The sequence below is a fragment of the Pogona vitticeps genome, chromosome 1, assembly GCF_051106095.1.
Source record: "Pogona vitticeps strain Pit_001003342236 chromosome 1, PviZW2.1, whole genome shotgun sequence".
NCBI classification, from domain to species: Eukaryota; Metazoa; Chordata; class Lepidosauria; order Squamata; family Agamidae; genus Pogona; species Pogona vitticeps.
Window position 1 is genome coordinate 296,053,734 of NC_135783.1, and position 17,136 is coordinate 296,070,869.

Genomic DNA, 17,136 nt, shown 5'->3' on the forward strand with positions numbered 1-17,136 from the left:
TTTTTTCTAGATCTTCATTCTCCAGCTTCTTTTATATATATATATTCCCAGAAAATATATATAACCTAGCATAAATATATATAAGAAATATATAAGAAGCTGGAGAATGAAGATATAAAGCCTGTTCGTAACTTCTAGGCTCTCCTAAAAATAATTTTAGGCTGACATGCCAAGCTTCCAAAAGCAGCAACTGGAAAGGGAACATTTTCAAAAATATATTGCAAAGCTACCTAAAAATCCAATCAAAGGCACAGGGCAATTTTCTAAAATGTTCCCATTCATCCTAGAGCAACTGAGCAATCAACTTTTATAAATGTCACACTTCAATTTGCAAGCATTATAGCTACTTATTAAATCAAAGCAATTTTGAAAAAAAAAATTCCAAAACCAAGGAACTGATGCCACTTGATGGCTGCAATCTTATACACACTGACCCGGTAGTTAATGTTGCTGAATATAGTGGCCACATTCGCATGCCATGGCAACCTAGCATTATATTGTCTACTAGTGCAGGCAACTCATCCAGTTCTGCAGGGCTTCTCCCTTTCAGGCAAGCAGCTAAACTAAACAGAAATGAAAAACGTCCCATGGCATCTTAATCCGGGGTCCTGGTTTATTACTTCCCAGCAAGCCAGGATTTGTGAACTCTGGTTTATCATACTGTCTTGGAAACAACAAAACAAACAAGGATCCCAGAGATGGATATTATAGTGTATTTTTGTTTCTGTTTGGTTTAGCTTTCCAAGCTAGATGGAGGAGCCTAGTTCAATGCGAATGGGTTCTATACCCTTGCATGCAGCTGATTCACAATGTGCCAGGACTGACTAGAATTTTTATTTATTGTAGTGTGCAAAGGCAAAAGTATATAGGATGTTTTCATACTGTGCAGCAAAGATGTAGGAGCAAACAGGGTACTGAAAAAGCAAGTGCTGATAGAACAACTTGATTTCCTCCCCGACAACAAACAGTGTTTTTATCCCAGAGACAAGTAACACATACTTTTTCAGAAGTAATCCCAAACAGAAGACATATCCTAATGATTGATCACTGGATCAAAGAAGAGTACAATTAACTCTCTTCATATGGCACATAACATAGTAGCAAATTTAAATAAAGTGTGAAATCTTAGTTATTATTAAATACATAAAAATAAATCTACTTGGGACTATTTTTAAAGCGAGCTCAAAAATGCATTGATTACAAAGGAGAAAGGGGGAACTTGATTATAAAGCAGCATCCAAGAACAATTCAGGTGAAGACATATGCAATATCTTGAGAACAGGAAGATTGCTTTGGGAGAACTTTCACTGTTTCTACCAGGCCTTTACACTTCTGTCCCTAATACAGTTGCTTCCAGAAAGCCACCAGTTGGATCTAAATTCATAAATAAACCTATTAGCCAGCCTTAACAGAAAATACTGTCCTATTACAGATACAAGCCTGAAGCTAAGGGGATAACAAACTGACCTATGAATGTTGCAGGGATTACCAAAAACATAAAGAGTTTTCAACAAATTATACTGTCATCATTCTACACATTTTAACTAACCATTTTATCAACTGATTTAAAGGATTCCATTCTCTAGACACTGAAGAACACAAAGCTACTACCATTATATTACTAGCTGTTGGCCTGTGGGATTTCTCAGGGTCCTGTTTGGTCCCCTATGTCAGTGGTCCCCAACCTTGGGCCTCCAGATGTTCTTGGACTTCAACTCCCAGAAATCCTGGCCAGCAGATGTGGCAGTGAAGGCTTCTGGGAGTTGTAGTCCAAGAACATCTGGAGGCCCAAGGTTGGGGACCACTGCCCTATGTTACATAACAACTACATGAAACTGCTGGGAGAGGCTGCCCAGAGTTTTTGGATTTGGTGTCACCAGTAGGTGGATGACACTCAACTCTTGTCTCTCCTTGCCATTTAAATCTGAGGAAGCTACTTTGGTTCTAGTATCAGTAATGGATTGGCTGGTGAATAAATTGAAACTTAATCCAGACAAGACAGACTTTCTCCTGGTCAGTCAAAGAGCTGCTCCAAGAGGAAAGAGCTGCAATAAGGGGCCAGGCTGGGCACAGCTTTGCTATCCTTCTGCAAGCAGGTGAAGACTTTTCTCTTCAGACAAGCTTTCCCTAAATCAGCGATGGCAAAACTATGGCACTCATGCCACATCTGGCACGCAGAGCCCTCTCTGTGGGCACCCGAGTCACCATCGAGAAATACTTGCCCGTCCTCCGATCCCGGATTTTGGCACTCCCCTCTGCTGGTGCAGTGGTCCAGTGGAGGGGTGCAATGGCACCCATTACCGGCCCAGCCCAAAGGTGGATTGGAGGACCGGTAAGTATTTCTTTGTTAATACAGCCCATAGGGAAAAAAAGTGCAAGCATTTAACCCTTGCAATGCAGGAGCAGTTTTTTTTTCTAAACTAAAACCTCAGTATTCGGGTTTTAATTGCAGTGTTGGCACTTTGAAATAAGTAAATTGATTTTGTGTTGCAGTTTGGGCACTCGAGCTCAAAAAGGTTCACCATCACTACCCTAAATGATTGGCTGACTGGTTTTTTTTAATGGATTGTTGTGCCTTACTGCTTTGAAAGTATTTTTGGTGTTGCTTTTGTTTATCATTTCTCACGGTGGTATTTGTTTGATTTCTTTTAAAATATTTGTACACTTTTATGTTTTTAGCTTTTAAATATTGTGTTTTTTTTACTGATGTAAGCTGCCTTGGGTCGTTTTAAAGGAGAAAGGCAGAATAAAACTATTTTAAATAAATAAATATTTGTGATTCAAATTTTAGGCACACAATTCATGCCAGACATAACTTTTTCTTCTGAGTGATATAGCTGTTGTTGATAAATAGACTATTTAGTATCTTCAAAGTGATGAAAAGCCAATAAATCTGTCATGAAATTACTACAGGAAGATGGTATGAGTGATGGTTATAGATATATCATTTTACAGAAAAACTCACTTCCCCAAGAAAGGGCTACTAATATCTGGGTGTGTCCCAGAAATTAAAAAGCAAAACAGATATGTGAATAGATTTTATTTGAATCTACATGTCCTAATGCCACAGGACAAATCGGAAAATCTTTCTAAAACTTAAATACTAATTTGAAAGGTAATTCAAATGCTTCCTCTCTGTTACAGTACAACCTTTTCTATTTCTACTCATATGCAAGTCAGAATGAGTTAAATGGGGTTGCCCCCAAATAAATCTGTGTAGAGATACTGCTTTAAAGACAGAATTCCCTGTTATATAAGCTATAAGGGGTCAGTTCTATCCAACAGTACAGACTGAGTGAATGAATTTCAGTTTGTAGTGTACATAATTTTTTTGTATGGAAGCTTTAAACATTTTTAAATTGCCCAAAGTACTGCATGCTTTTTTAAAAAACACCATGTCACAGATCTATCTGCAGAAAAGTTAATAATGGTTAATTAAGACAGAACAACACATTTTTTCATACAGGAAAAAAATGCAATTATTTTCTTAAGGAAAAAGAAGTCATAACATAAACCTATGTCAGCAGGGACACAGAAGCAAAACAGTTGAGGGTTTAAAAAATGTCCAGATTATTTCTCTCACTCTTATAACAATGCACAGAGGAAAATACTTCTAAAATATTTGAACAATATGAACAGCATCAACATTGGAAATTAATTACATGTCCATATCTATGTAGGTAAAAAGTCTCATCATGACCATTGCTGGCCCCCACTGCCAACATGGAGTCATTTCAGTTTCCCTTCTGTAATTCGGTGGCTATGTAGGGAAGGTTGCAAGGAATACGATGTCTAGGATTTTACAAGGAAAAAGATTAATGAATGCGTCTCTGCATAAAGTCTTGTATGATTTAACTATTTCTTTGTTTCCTTGCTTATACATGTGCTGCTGTCTTAAAATAAAGCATTGGCTAACAACATGTTTTACCTTTACCAGGCTCTGTAGGTATAATTTCAGAGCAGACATGCATATTTGGCACAATTTCAGGGAGCAGATCACGCATAAACCACTGAGCGCCAGTGTCAGAAAGGAATTTGTGAAGCAGTCTGGGACTTACACATGCAAACTAACCCCTTGAGCTTTTGTTTTGCCTACAGTAGATAAATGTGTACTGTACTGATGAAAACATATGGAGTCTTTGAACTTCTCAAAATCTTTTACAAGTATGATTGGAGGGGAAAGCTCTTAGCTATACACAGAACAATGCCATGGCTTATTCAAATGAATACATAAAAGACTAGCTGTTTTGGCCATTGCTATTTGTATGGCCACTGTGTTAAGAGGCACAAACCACAGCATCCTACAGTAGAGGATCTCAGTGTGCAGATCTCCTCATTAAGGAAAGCTGGAATTTTGACTGGGAGTGTTACCAGTGACTGCCACATTCCTGAAGCTCTCCTATAAAAGCATAATGTCAACAAAGGAGACTGAGTGGTGATGTAATGTCTGAGGACATGCCACAGAGTCAAGATAACTTTCCTGCTTTATTCAGAGTCTCACAGAACATACATTAACTCTTGCTTGAAAAAGGCAGTGGCCTGTGATTGGGAGTTTTGCTAAGCCAATGCACAGTAAGAACTGGTTTAGGAAATGAGGAGAAGAATCAAGGCAACAAAAGAACAAAGCAAAGGTTTTTTTTTTAAAAACATGTTTTAGGAGTTCCGAAGATTTGTGTTGGAATAATATCCTTTTTTCTTTTCTGCTTTTACATGATAGACAACATCAGCTGAAATAATTAAAACTTTCCTAGCAGAAGACATTTGGGTTCTTCAACACTCTGTCTAACTAGGAGGCGCAGGTAATTATTAATTTCTTCTCTCCTCCTCCTCCCCACCATTCTGTATCTGGTGGGTTTTTGAAGGGGGGGTTGTTTGCAACCCAGATTTCTCCCCTTTACAGAAAAAGGAAGCAAATGTTTTCCCTTTAAGAAAATGGATGTGCTGTTTGTGTAACTCCCTAAAGTCAGGTCACAATACATGACTCTGTCATGACCCAAAAGCTAATTATCAGCATCCTTAGCAAAGCAATTAGCATGTCACCCTATTATATTTCTCAACATTTGCACCATCTATCTGAAATCAACATGGGAGCAGAACTGGTACCCCAACTGTGCCCATGCCACACCCATGTTAATTCCAACATTAACAACCACACACTAGCCAATGACATCTTGTTATAGTGCATAAATCTAATTGCCAGTTCCAACGAGAGTAGTTAGGATTTATGTGTGCGTTGACTGACCATTCAGCTATTGGTTCAACTACTTCACTCCAGTTGAGACCAGCAGCTTGATTTACACAATGTCTGCAGCTCTGCCCAATTTTAAGTGTATAACAGAATAAGGTGAACAATGGACACACACTTGCAGCAAACAGCTGTACACAGCATGCCATACGACGAAACCTACATGGGCTATTTTAAAATAATCTTCATTGAGCTTTACTCACCATAGTTCCAGTTCTATTTTGTGCTTTATTACCACAGGATTTTTTCCTTTCTTTCTATCTTACAGTGGCAAATTTTAAGATTATGTCAACTGAAGCTGGGAGTTCAATTCCCAGCTGTGCCTCCTTGACTGGGGCTGGATTCAATGATCCATAGGGTCCCTTCCAGCTCTGTATTTCTATGATGATGATGGATAGCTCAGGGGTTTAGGTATCTGGCTGCAGAGCCAGAGGTTGGGAGTTTGATTCCTCACTGTTCCTCCTGTGAGAAGAATCAGATTGTGTGGTGTTGACCAAGGTGCACAGTCCCAAGGTGCTCCCCCTTGAAGAAGGGAAAGGTAAACCACTTCTCTCTACCTAGAAAACTCTGAAAAGGGTTGCCGTAAGTCTGATTTGACTTGATGGCACGTGATGATGATGATAAAGCTATTGTAGCATTGGAACTAGTCACTTTAGTGTCACCATTTGTGACATTGGCTGAAATCCTGCTGCTCCGTCACATAGGGAGAAGGCAAATGGTGTAGCATTCACTTGCTTCCATATGACAATTAAAAAATTAAATTAATTTGAGATTCTTGAGCATGCACCAAGCCTGAGACTAGCAGCAGTGACTCTTTTAACTGCCAGCTGGAAGTGAGTGAATATTATACCATTTGCCTTCTGCCGGTGTAAGAAAACAGCAGGATCTTAGTTACTATATTTATGCAGGAGAGCTTCAAGGATGCAACAGAATGTTGGACTTTGACCAGATATACCAAAGTTCTCTTTGGTGGAATGTGTTAGCGCTGTGGGTTAAACCGCAGAGCCTCTGGGCTGCAAGGTCATAAGATCAGCAGTTCAAATCCATGCGACGGAGTGAGCACCAGTTGCTTGTTCCAGCTCCTGCCAACCTAGCAGTTTGAAAGCATGTAAAAATGTGAGTAAATAGGTACCACCACGGTGGGAAGGTAATGGCGTTCCAGGTCTAGTTGTGCTGGCCACGTGACCACAGAAACTGTCTACGGACAAACGCTGGCTCTAAAGGGGATGAGCACTGCCCCCTAGAATCAGACACGACTGGAAAATTTACCTTGACCTTTACCAAAGTTCTCAGCGTCAAATAAACAGCTTAGTGGAGGAGCCTGCACAGGTCATCATCTATTTTACAAGGTTGACTTGTTCAGTAAATATTTTGGTTTGCACTCTTGTTACATATACTAACTTCTTTTGTTTTAAGTGAGGGGAAAATATAAAAGTTGCCCAATCTTACGTTGTAACATCTTGTGTAAAGCACTCTGCAAATGCCTTCTTAAGTAGCTTTTGAAAAATAGTAACTGATATTCTTTACCTGATCACGGTCACCTGCAAAACAGCAGCTCTTCATGGTACAAGAATTAAAGTAACCCTGGTTGTCAAATTGGAAGACAGGCAAACGGGAATGAATATCGTAAAGGACTGGTGGCAGCCGACGTCTGAGAGCAAGCAGCTGTGTTCCATTGCTGTTAAACCGCACACTCATGGCACTCTGAAGTGACAGATTCCCACCATAACGGAGCAGAGAACTAGAAAACAGGAAAGCCGAAAGAATCAGATGGGTTACCACAATCTAACTATCATTAAACATGTATCTGCCACTCTCTATTATCAGAAAATGGCAACAAAGAAAGTTTAAGGGAGGTAGAATGTCTCCACACTGGATTTTGTTCCAAGGGCGATAATTCTCAGAATATTGTAGACATTTTGGGGGAGGGGTGGACAGAAAGGGAAAAATTGGGAAGCTGACAAAACACCTGAGCTGTGCACTATGGGATTAACTTACAAAACGAACCATATCAGGCAAAATCCAAAGGAACAAAACAAAACAAAGACAAAAATATGTGGCACCTTAAAGACGTACTATTATATTTTAAGGTGAGCTTTGGTGGACAAGTCCACTTCGTCAGACATATGGAAACAAATTGAAATTTTATTTATTTTATTTATTTATTTAATTTATATCCCGCCTATCTAGTCGATAGACCACTCTAGGCGGCTTACAAATGCTTGATGGAATACCAATACACACTAAATATCTATTGGCTCTAAGAGTCTTTTTTCTGAATTGGGTATTTGGTTACATCTCACATTTTACTTGCATATTGGTATTTCATCCAGCATTTCATTTTTTCCATATGTCTGATGAAGTGGACTTGTACACCAAAGTGCACATTAAAATGCAACAGCTAGTCTTTAAAGTGCCACATGTTTTTGTCTTTTTTGTTTTATATTGTTTCAGTTCTTTGAATCTTGCCTGATATGTTTGTACAGACTAACACAGCTACCTCTTTTGAAAGGAAACATGTGTACAGTACTTCAAACCCCCAATTCAGTTATGAATCTTTGCACTCCTTCTGGAAATACAGGAACATAGGTTGATCATAATTAACTAATCTATCTATTGCATAACTTTGTGGGACTAACCTACCATTTTTTAATTTTATTTTATTTTAGTTTTCTTGACAATCCCATGAATGGAACAATCTATTTCATCTGCAGCTGCACTTTCTATACTACTGACAAAGGGTCACAAACCCCTTGCATCAGCAGTAAGTCTGATGTTTTCAAAGGGCTGGTCTCTGACTTGTGTAACTCTAAGCCAAAGATCACCGTGCAAATGTTCTATGTTCCAAATATGGAATCATTACACTCCATGTTTGTGAACAAAGTTTTTCCCCATTTCATCGCCTCTTGATCTGATTTTTTTCTTTTTATTGAAGAGAAAAAGCAATATAAAATTTAAAAAGCTCTAACCAAATACCTGTAGTTAGCTCAGGGCTAGAGCTACAGTCACCTGCATCCCCACTTGCAAAAAGGTACAGACTGAAGTAAACTGGATTTGATTCCAATAGATACAAATAAGGTTGGTTTCTATATTCAGAGGTAAGCTCCCTTTATCAGTCTCTTTTGCAGGCAACTGCATATAGAGGTTGTATACCAAGAACCTGACAGCATCTTGATGATTCAAATTTACCTTGACAGAATAATTCAGATTATCCACTCCATGCATCAAAATAAAATTGGCTTTCACCTCTGAAAACCTCTGCCATTTCTTTTCATTTTTCTATAAGGTACCCCAGAATGATTTTGTGGCAGACATTCACAGTGGTAGTTGTTTTTATAAGAAGGATCCTATGGATCTACACCACACTATCTAATTATTACTATCAATAAATTATCTTGTAAAATGTAGATGTGGTTGCCTGTATTCATGCAGTATTAAGTTAGGAACAAAGTCTTCCCTAACATTATTAATGAAAGTCGCAATACAATTAATTATAAATAAGAACCCAGAAAAACTTTCAGACCGAGCATGATTAGAATATTAATTAAGAATGGTAAATAATTTATCAATTGCAACTATGCTCTTTATATTTAGCAAAAGGAAAAAAATAGAAATAAAAAAGGAAAAAAGCAAAGGACAACATGTGGCACTTTTTAGACTCTGAGAACAACAAATCTATTAGTATTTTATGTGTCAGGACATTTTTGCTTTTTTACTTATCTCCATCTTTCTTCCATTTTTTTACCTTTAATTTTGTCACTATTCTGAGATAGTCTGTCATGGCTACCTCTACCTAGTCAATAAGAGCCACCATAACCAAAGTTTACAATTCATCCAAAAGGAAGCTTAAAAGAGAGAAAACCAGAGAATATGCCTTTTTCCTTCCCATTTTGAACACTGCCCCTCAATACCCATTGCACTCTAACCTCTTAATTTTCCTCCTAAAACTACTTTTAATAGCTTCAGCTTGTTCTTAACATGCCAGTAAGTCCATGGTCCTACCACCCCCCAAAAATGTAATCAACAAATACAACTTTAAAACCTTTCAGAAAAATGCATTCTCCTACTTTCTTCAGCCTCCCTCTAGCTTTGAAGAAGAGGTCAGGCAAGCTGCAGCCCGCAGAGAGAAATGAAGGACATGAAGGTGCACTAAGCATCTTGCCAAGAGCCTCCTTAACCCTAGTAGTAGTACTACTACTGCTTCTCTTACAGTACACAGAGGAAACCACTCCTTTCCCATTGTCTATCGCTTGCTTATCTAATGCTCTTGCAGACAGACTGCTAACTGTTGAAACACCATGTTCTCCTTTGCTTTTAATAGTAGCTCAATCTGTAGACACTGGCAGTGATTATGCTCATCTTTGTGCCACCATGAACAGCTTCATCAGCTAGTGACGGCATATCAGATTTCCTGTTGGAGACACAAAAACAGGTCAGGCCTGCGCAAGCACATCAGGCAAACCCCAAAGAAAACTAAAATAACAAAAAACACCTGTTATATTTTAATGTGAGATTTTTGGACAAGTTTATTGCGCATATGAAATGTAACCATACACCCGTCTCTTAAAGCCAGGAAAAAATTTTTACTGTGTGAACTCTGTATTTCACCTCATATGTCTGAAGAAGTTTACACTGACATATTATAGTATTTAAGGTACCACAAGGTTTTAGTCTTTCAAATTTATTAATTTTTCCTTTGGGTTTTGCCTGATATGCGCTATTAATGTTATTAAATTGCACTGCGACAGACCTGGCTGAATGAGTTACATGTAAGTTAATGACTTTGGAAGATTACCGCAATTTCAGGAAAGAACAAAAGAACAGAGAAGTTTTATCAGTTTCCAGTTTACAATATAGTGAAATAAAAATGATATTAGAAGAACCCAAAGCCTGGAATACCTCTTTTAAAAAAGAACACTCACTAATAGGCAACTGTAAGCTGTTTCAGTAAGCTAAGGTAGTATTTGACACCACCAGATCTCAGCATTTGGAGCTGTACAAGAAAGACCCAGTCTAATACTAACTTCAAAATCACAGAGGAGTAATACTTTTTTTAGAACCAACTAAATAGTTCATTAAAAATCTTCATACCAGACATGAGGAGTGAGGTGAGAAAAAGATGTAGCAAGGCAAGATTAAAAAAAATATTTTGATAGTAGATCAGGAACCTTGTTGATGCAGACTTACTGTACAATGATCATTAAACCATATATCTACCAATAGCAAACTTATTCCATCAGTGGTTAGCCAGATGAAGGTAAAATGTTGCTTCGATGAAAGTAAAAACATCTAATTCTTTATTATTTGTAAGCAGATGCCACATTCCAGTGGACAGATGCCATTTCTCAGTTTTTAAGGGGTCACCTAGTCACAAGTCGACTGAAATCTAACTTAGTCTCAAGCCATTTAGAAGATACAGTCCGAAAGATAATATGATGCCGTACTGACTTGTTTAGTGGAAGCCAAAAAAGTCCTGGTCTAGATTACAGCTCGAAAATATTATATATTGTGTCCTCAAGACCAAACGCTGCGAGTATTCACTAATAAGTACCCTCCTAGTTCAACATGTGTGACTATGCATTGTCCTTGGAAACCTCACTATTAGACACCACCTAGTGGCAGAGGTGTCTCACAACTGCTTTGCCGGAAACACTCAAGCTGGTCAGAGCAAAAATATGCACTGTAGCTCACAGTCCCAAACAAGGCCAGGCATTCTCTGTGCAATCTTCTGAAATCATGCAATGGACTGGGTTAGGCCACAGGGTATCTTTATAACATCTGGGGTGTTCTTTTGTGCAAAAACTATCTTGCTTGGCACATTATATCCAGATACAGGATTTTTGCAGTTTCTGGTCAAGTTTGTACCCTCTTTTCTGATAAACTATTCTAATTTTTTCTTTTTCTATCTCATGGAGAATCTAGATGTAGCAGTCAGTGAAAATACCTTTTAATTTTTACTCTATGGTTTCAGAGCAAAAAAGAAAGCCTGTCTGCTTCCTACAAGTACCTCAAGCAATGACTTTACCTCCATCTTTCCTGCAACTCCACCTTCCCTGCAAGAAACTGCAACATATTTCATTTACTGTATATCTTTTCTCTAGTTAATACGTTGCTGCTTGACTAGTAGTAATTCACTGCTACAATTTACATCTACTGTATGCATTTATACTGGTGTAACTACTGTAACAGGATTCTGACCAATATATTAAAAACCTTAACCAGAATTCCAGTTTAACCAAGATCTGAAAACCTGCTTTACTGTTTGCTTCAAATCTTGGTTGCTGCTACTGCTGCTGGTTATTACATTTATACCCTGTCTTTTCACTACAAAGTAGTATTCAAGGCTGCTAAAAATCTTTGTAAAACAATTAAACAAAACAAATATAAGCATAAAATTATGAAAATCAAAATCAAGTGTCATAAAAGCCATTAAAACAATTAAGTGTACAAACAGGTAAAATATTCCAGTATACCAGTTTTAAAAGGATGTGTCTCTTCATGCTCTTCCTTAAAAACAGTCAAAATCTGGTTCTAACTCTAAAGGACAGCATAAGACTGAGGAGAAGGGACTCTAGGAAATAGCGACAGTTAAGTTCTAAAAGTGCAAATAAAAGTTGGTGATAACACATGCTACGACTGTAGAGGCTAAAAGGAAGATCACAGATACTCTGCATTTTAAAACTAAATGAACACTTTCACTTCCAGCTGAAAAGAGATTCATTTGAAACTGTGCTTCCATACAAAACCCGACCTCCCTGGCTAATATTTCACAATCCCTATATATTCTACCAATGCTCATCAATGAGCATATGTACAAATGTACAAACATACAGCATGATTCCACACTACATTTTACAGAAGATGGCAAATTACTTTGGCCTACAATTCCCAGAACCTCCTAGCTAGAATGCTCCTATGATTGCAGAATTCCCAGCACTATAGTCTGAAAAGGTAATGTTGCCAAATTCTGGTATTTGATCATTTGTGCACATGATTATAATCTTTTTATGATCTTTATTTTATTTTTATTTTTTTGCTGCAATGCACATCCATGCAAAAATAAAATAGCACATGAAAGTCATTAAAAGGCTATGATGTGAAGGGATTACCTTTAGATAATGGAGAAGGTGCAGTCAGGCAAAGGAAGAATGAGCAGGAAAATGTCCAACTGTGTTACTGTTTGTGAAATGGGAATACTCCTCCGCAGAAGCAGATGCATGCGGAAATTGTTGTAGTACTAAACATTGCAAAGCATCTTGTTTGAACCAAATGTTGTTGTTTGCAAATGCGAGTAAAATGGGGAGGGTGAGGATTCAACAGACTGAGAGTGCCATAATCCTGATTGAAATGTATTCCCAAAGGAGAAAAAAATCTTGTCAGTTTATGCTATGGTGTTTATTTAGGGTAGAAGTTAAGGTATAAAAAAATGCATCAACACAACAATTTCTTGAGTGAAAGGTGGGGGGTTGATCTGTGTCTGAATTTCCTTGCTTTGGAGTATATTCATCCAAAGGGTTTTCGTTTGTTTGGGAATTTCCCTCCTTTGGAAATGTTTGAATAAATTTTAATCAATGTTGCAAGATCGTCTGTCTTTGCCAATCAACTTAATGCAAAATGAAAATGCTCCCATATGAATAGTACAGTCCAGATTCATATAAGAAGCAGATTAATTTCTCACAAGAGAAAAGAAGTTGCCATTTAAGATTGTCTGTGAAAGAGGTAGGTTCTACATACTAAGTGAACATGTTATTCATAAATTTGACCTCCATAGGATGTTGTGTGCTGTTCAAACTTCCTCTCAGGAAAAATACTTAGGAAACAGATAAATTCCACCAGCAGCTAAACTTTACCAGGGGCAGGGAGTAGGAAAGTACCACTTTCGCTTGTTAATTGCAATTCTGCATTGTTAACTTAGGTAAAAGGCACACATCTAGACTTCAGGCTTTTAGGAGGTAGAAGGACTGAGAATGGCATAATCAGTGAATAACAACTATAGTGGAAAAGTTGTCAAAATGAATGTCCTCTATTATTTGTCTCTGTGCAAAAATTAACATACAAACCTTTAATTAATCATAACTATACAGTGGTGCCTCAACTTACGAACTTCCTGACATAAAACCATTTTGAGTTATGACCAGCTCCAGCTGCAAAATTTTGCTTCAACTTGCAACTGGAGCTTCGAGTTACAACCAGAAAAAGGCAGAGAAAAAAGGCGGGGAATTCAAATTGCTAACTGTTGGTGCTGAAGAGGCTGCTTCTTTGTAGCTCTTTCGTCCCAGCAGTTAGAGAGTGTGTGATCAGAGGAGGCTTTAGCTTACCTGGTATGGTGCTGCTTTCTACTTTTTAAAAACTGTTCTGGGTGGGTTTTGCAGCGTGGTTTTGGGCTGGGTGGTGGGATTATGTTTCTATGCTGTGATGGGTCTTGCAGGGTTGGTTTGTTTTTTGTGTTTTTTCCCCATTTCCAATGGGTCTTGCAGGGTTTGTTGTTTGTTTGGGCTTTTGCCCTACTTCCAATGGATCTTGTAGAGTTTGTTTGTTTTTCTGGGGGGGAGGGAGTTTCCCCATTTCCGATGGGTCTTGCAGGTTTTTTTTTTTTCAATTCTGAACGGTCTTGCACGGTTTGTTTGCTTTCTGCTTTCTGCTTTGCTTTCTTTTTTTTTTTTGGAATTCCCGAAGGGTCTTGCACAGTTTGTTTGCTTTTTGCTTTGCTTTTGTTGCATTTCCGAAGGGTCTTGCATGGTTTGTTTGCGTTCTGCTTTGCTTTTTTTGCATTTCTTTTCTTTTTTTTCCCTTCCACCGGAATGGATTAATTGTGTTTCCGATGGGTCTTGCAGTGTGGTTTGTGGTTTTTTTGGGTGATTTTTTTTCTTCAGCTGGAACAGATTAATTGCATTTCAATGCATTCCTATGGGAAATGGTGCTTTGATTTACAACCATTTTGAGTTACAGCCGGAGTTCCGGAACCAATAAAGTTCGTAAGTTGAGACACCGCTGTATAATGCCATTTATTGGGGGGGGGGGTAAGTATCTATCATGACCCTATGCAGTAGTTCAGAATTATTTGTTCTTATTCTGCCTTATAGACAGAGAGAGAAAGAAGGGATTCAAGGGACCCTACAAATGGTCCCCTGATCTCACTGAATGTAATGACCCTTGCTTCTAAATAAATAAGCATAAGACTGCTGTGCTAGTCTAGGATAGGGCACAGAGGAATAGATTTAGAACTACTCAAAAATAACTAAGTTATTCCACTGGGAATAAAGAGCATGTAATAACTGAAGGAGGGTCTAAGGCTGCCTAATGATGAGCTTTCCATTTAGGATTGTCAAAAAGCTAGACAGACATCTACCACACACATTTTACACACAAATAGGTCTACAGGATGGACTGTTAAGCCTTTCTAGTCTCATACACAATGAATGGAAAAATATTTGCAGTACACATTGATGCGTTGACTAACTTCTGCTTCGGCAAACACAGCAACATCTGTCATCTAACAGAATCTTTACATACACAGTGATGTGACTGTGATATGAATGCCTCATGTAATGTCCAAACATAGAAACTAAAAGTATGCTACTGCAGAAAATTAAGAACTCCAGCAGTACAATATGAATGCAGTTAAAACCTTTGAAGTCTACTAAAGGATAATCAGTTGTTCCCCTTTGAAACAAACCTGCAAATCTTGTTAATGCTGCTGCACTTTTATGAGCATTCAGTGCTCCATGCTTTATGAGGGGGGAGGGGGTCGGAACCCGAGGCGTGAAAGATTATGCCCAAATATTTGTAGCTGGAAACCTGCTCTATGGGATGACCATTGATAGCCCAATTGTGCTTTACTCTTCTACTGACCACGAGAACTTGGGTCTTCTGGTAATTAATTACTAACTGCTCTCAATTGCTGTAAGAAGAAAGCTCCCTCAAGAGTCTTCTCAGTCCCACACGTTAATGAGATTAGAAGCACATCGTCTGCATAAAGCAGAATTGATAGATGACGTAAATGTAGCTTGGTGGGATGAAATTCAGGCTTAGATAAATCTTCAACTATGTTATTAATATAGAAGTTAAACAAGGTGGGCGCCAGTATACAACCCTGTTTGACCCCACTGGGGTCCAACTGGGATTGGATAGAACTCTAGCTGAATTACCGAGAATTCTCAGGTGGCTATTTTCATACAGTCGTCTCATTAGCAGAAGCAGTCGTCTATGTTCATACATTCAAATTTGGCCCAAAGTTTATTTCTTGGGATAAAATCGAAGGCAGACTTAAAATCTATAAAGGCTGCATACAAGGCGCCTCCTGGGGGGTAGTATTTATGAGCTAGATGTTTCAACATATGCCTATCTCGGATTGCCTGTGTCCATGTAATGATGGCCAATTGGAAACCGTAGGTCATGTTTTACTGTACTGTACTGTCTTTTCTATAGAGATCTACGCACCAACCTCCTGACCCCAATTATTCTCCGATATCCAGGGAGACCTGATGAATTTTACATCAAGCTACTTCTTTCTGATCAAGACTCCCTTATTACATGCTCTGTAGCAAAATTTTGTGCAGCAGCAATGGCACAGTGCTCCCTTATAGTCTCCTGAGTTCACAGGTTGACTGGTTTTAACATGAGGGTGGTTTATTGTCTAGCGTAGAGAAATGTTGTGATCCCAACTGAAGGGACAATGGCTCAAAAGATAGCTATAAAAATGCTGCATTTTATTCTTCCCATATTTTACAACCAGTACACAATTAATTATTTGTTGTACACTTTTAAAATTACATTTTGTATATTTTAACCATATATGTTTTATGAACTGACTGTACATTTTTAAACTGCATTTTGTATATTTTAGCCATAAATATGTTTTATGAGCTGGTCACCCGACCATAATAAATAAATTCATAATAAATAAATTCATTCAAACTGCCAATCTTTTTTGACAGCAAATTTTATACTGAATCACAGGAATGCAGAAATATAGTTGATTATTATTTCAATCAAATGCATAACATTATTTAGTTTTCTATAGCATGCAGTCTGAAAGAAAAATACACACCTAGAAATAATTACCACATATTTTCAACCACTATGTTGGACTGTAAGTTTCAGCTTAGCTTTTCTCTTTCAAGTTTCACAAATAATGCATAAGAAAGCAATGACTCTTACCTTTGAGGTTTCCGAATGTCCCAGAGGCCTACACCTTCCTTTGAGTTGGCAGTAGCTAGTAATCTGGGCTCTACTGGATTGAACATTACACTGTGGAAGGCTGATGGATAATTGGCCAGACAAAAGGGTTCTGTTAACAGGATACAAAGATCAGATCATTCATTTTAAAGATACACACTTTTTAGAGATACACACTTGTGCAATGTTCTGACATCTGCAAACATCTTCTAGAGTTCACATGCTGTATAAGGTTGGAATCTATCAGATTTTATGCCATCCATTCCCAGAATTTCCATACACTAAATTATAAAACATTAATTCCGGGAACAAACAAAATGCAGTACCTTTCATTTCTACTTAGTAACAAACAAATTAAATTCTAATTCATTTAGGAGATCCTGAAACTGTGATCAATATGATGAATAGTTTAATTTAGATGCATATCTTATATAGACTTTGAAACAAGTTTTACTTAAAATGCATAGAAAATATATTTATCTGCGTGCAGAAAACTCTGCTGTGGTCTGTAAAACAATTTCTCAAAGTATTTCAACCACATGACATTATATCTAAGTAAAATTAAATTATGGCATCAAACTAATGTAGTACTGAAATTGTTTTAACATATAAGAGACTTTTGCCAGTTTTTTTTATAAACAATTTTTTTTCTTAGCTGCTGCTCACAAGTAGCCGAGATAACTGCCCCATCCACATTCTAAAACAGGGCTGCT

At 37.9% G+C, this 17,136-nt stretch overlaps 1 protein-coding gene across 1 annotated transcript in view; it reads right to left on the bottom strand.

Annotated features, from left to right (window-relative positions):
• The window catches only part of DCAF5 (DDB1 and CUL4 associated factor 5), a 66,263-nt gene that overhangs the window by 26,865 nt on the left and 22,262 nt on the right, over positions 1-17,136 (bottom strand). The window contains exons 5-6 of the mRNA XM_020788492.3: positions 16,406-16,535; positions 6,773-6,986 (exon numbers count right to left, since the gene is read on the bottom strand). Of these exons, the coding sequence (XP_020644151.3) occupies positions 6,773-6,986; positions 16,406-16,535 (344 nt within the window). The remainder of the gene's footprint in view (positions 1-6,772; positions 6,987-16,405; positions 16,536-17,136) is intronic.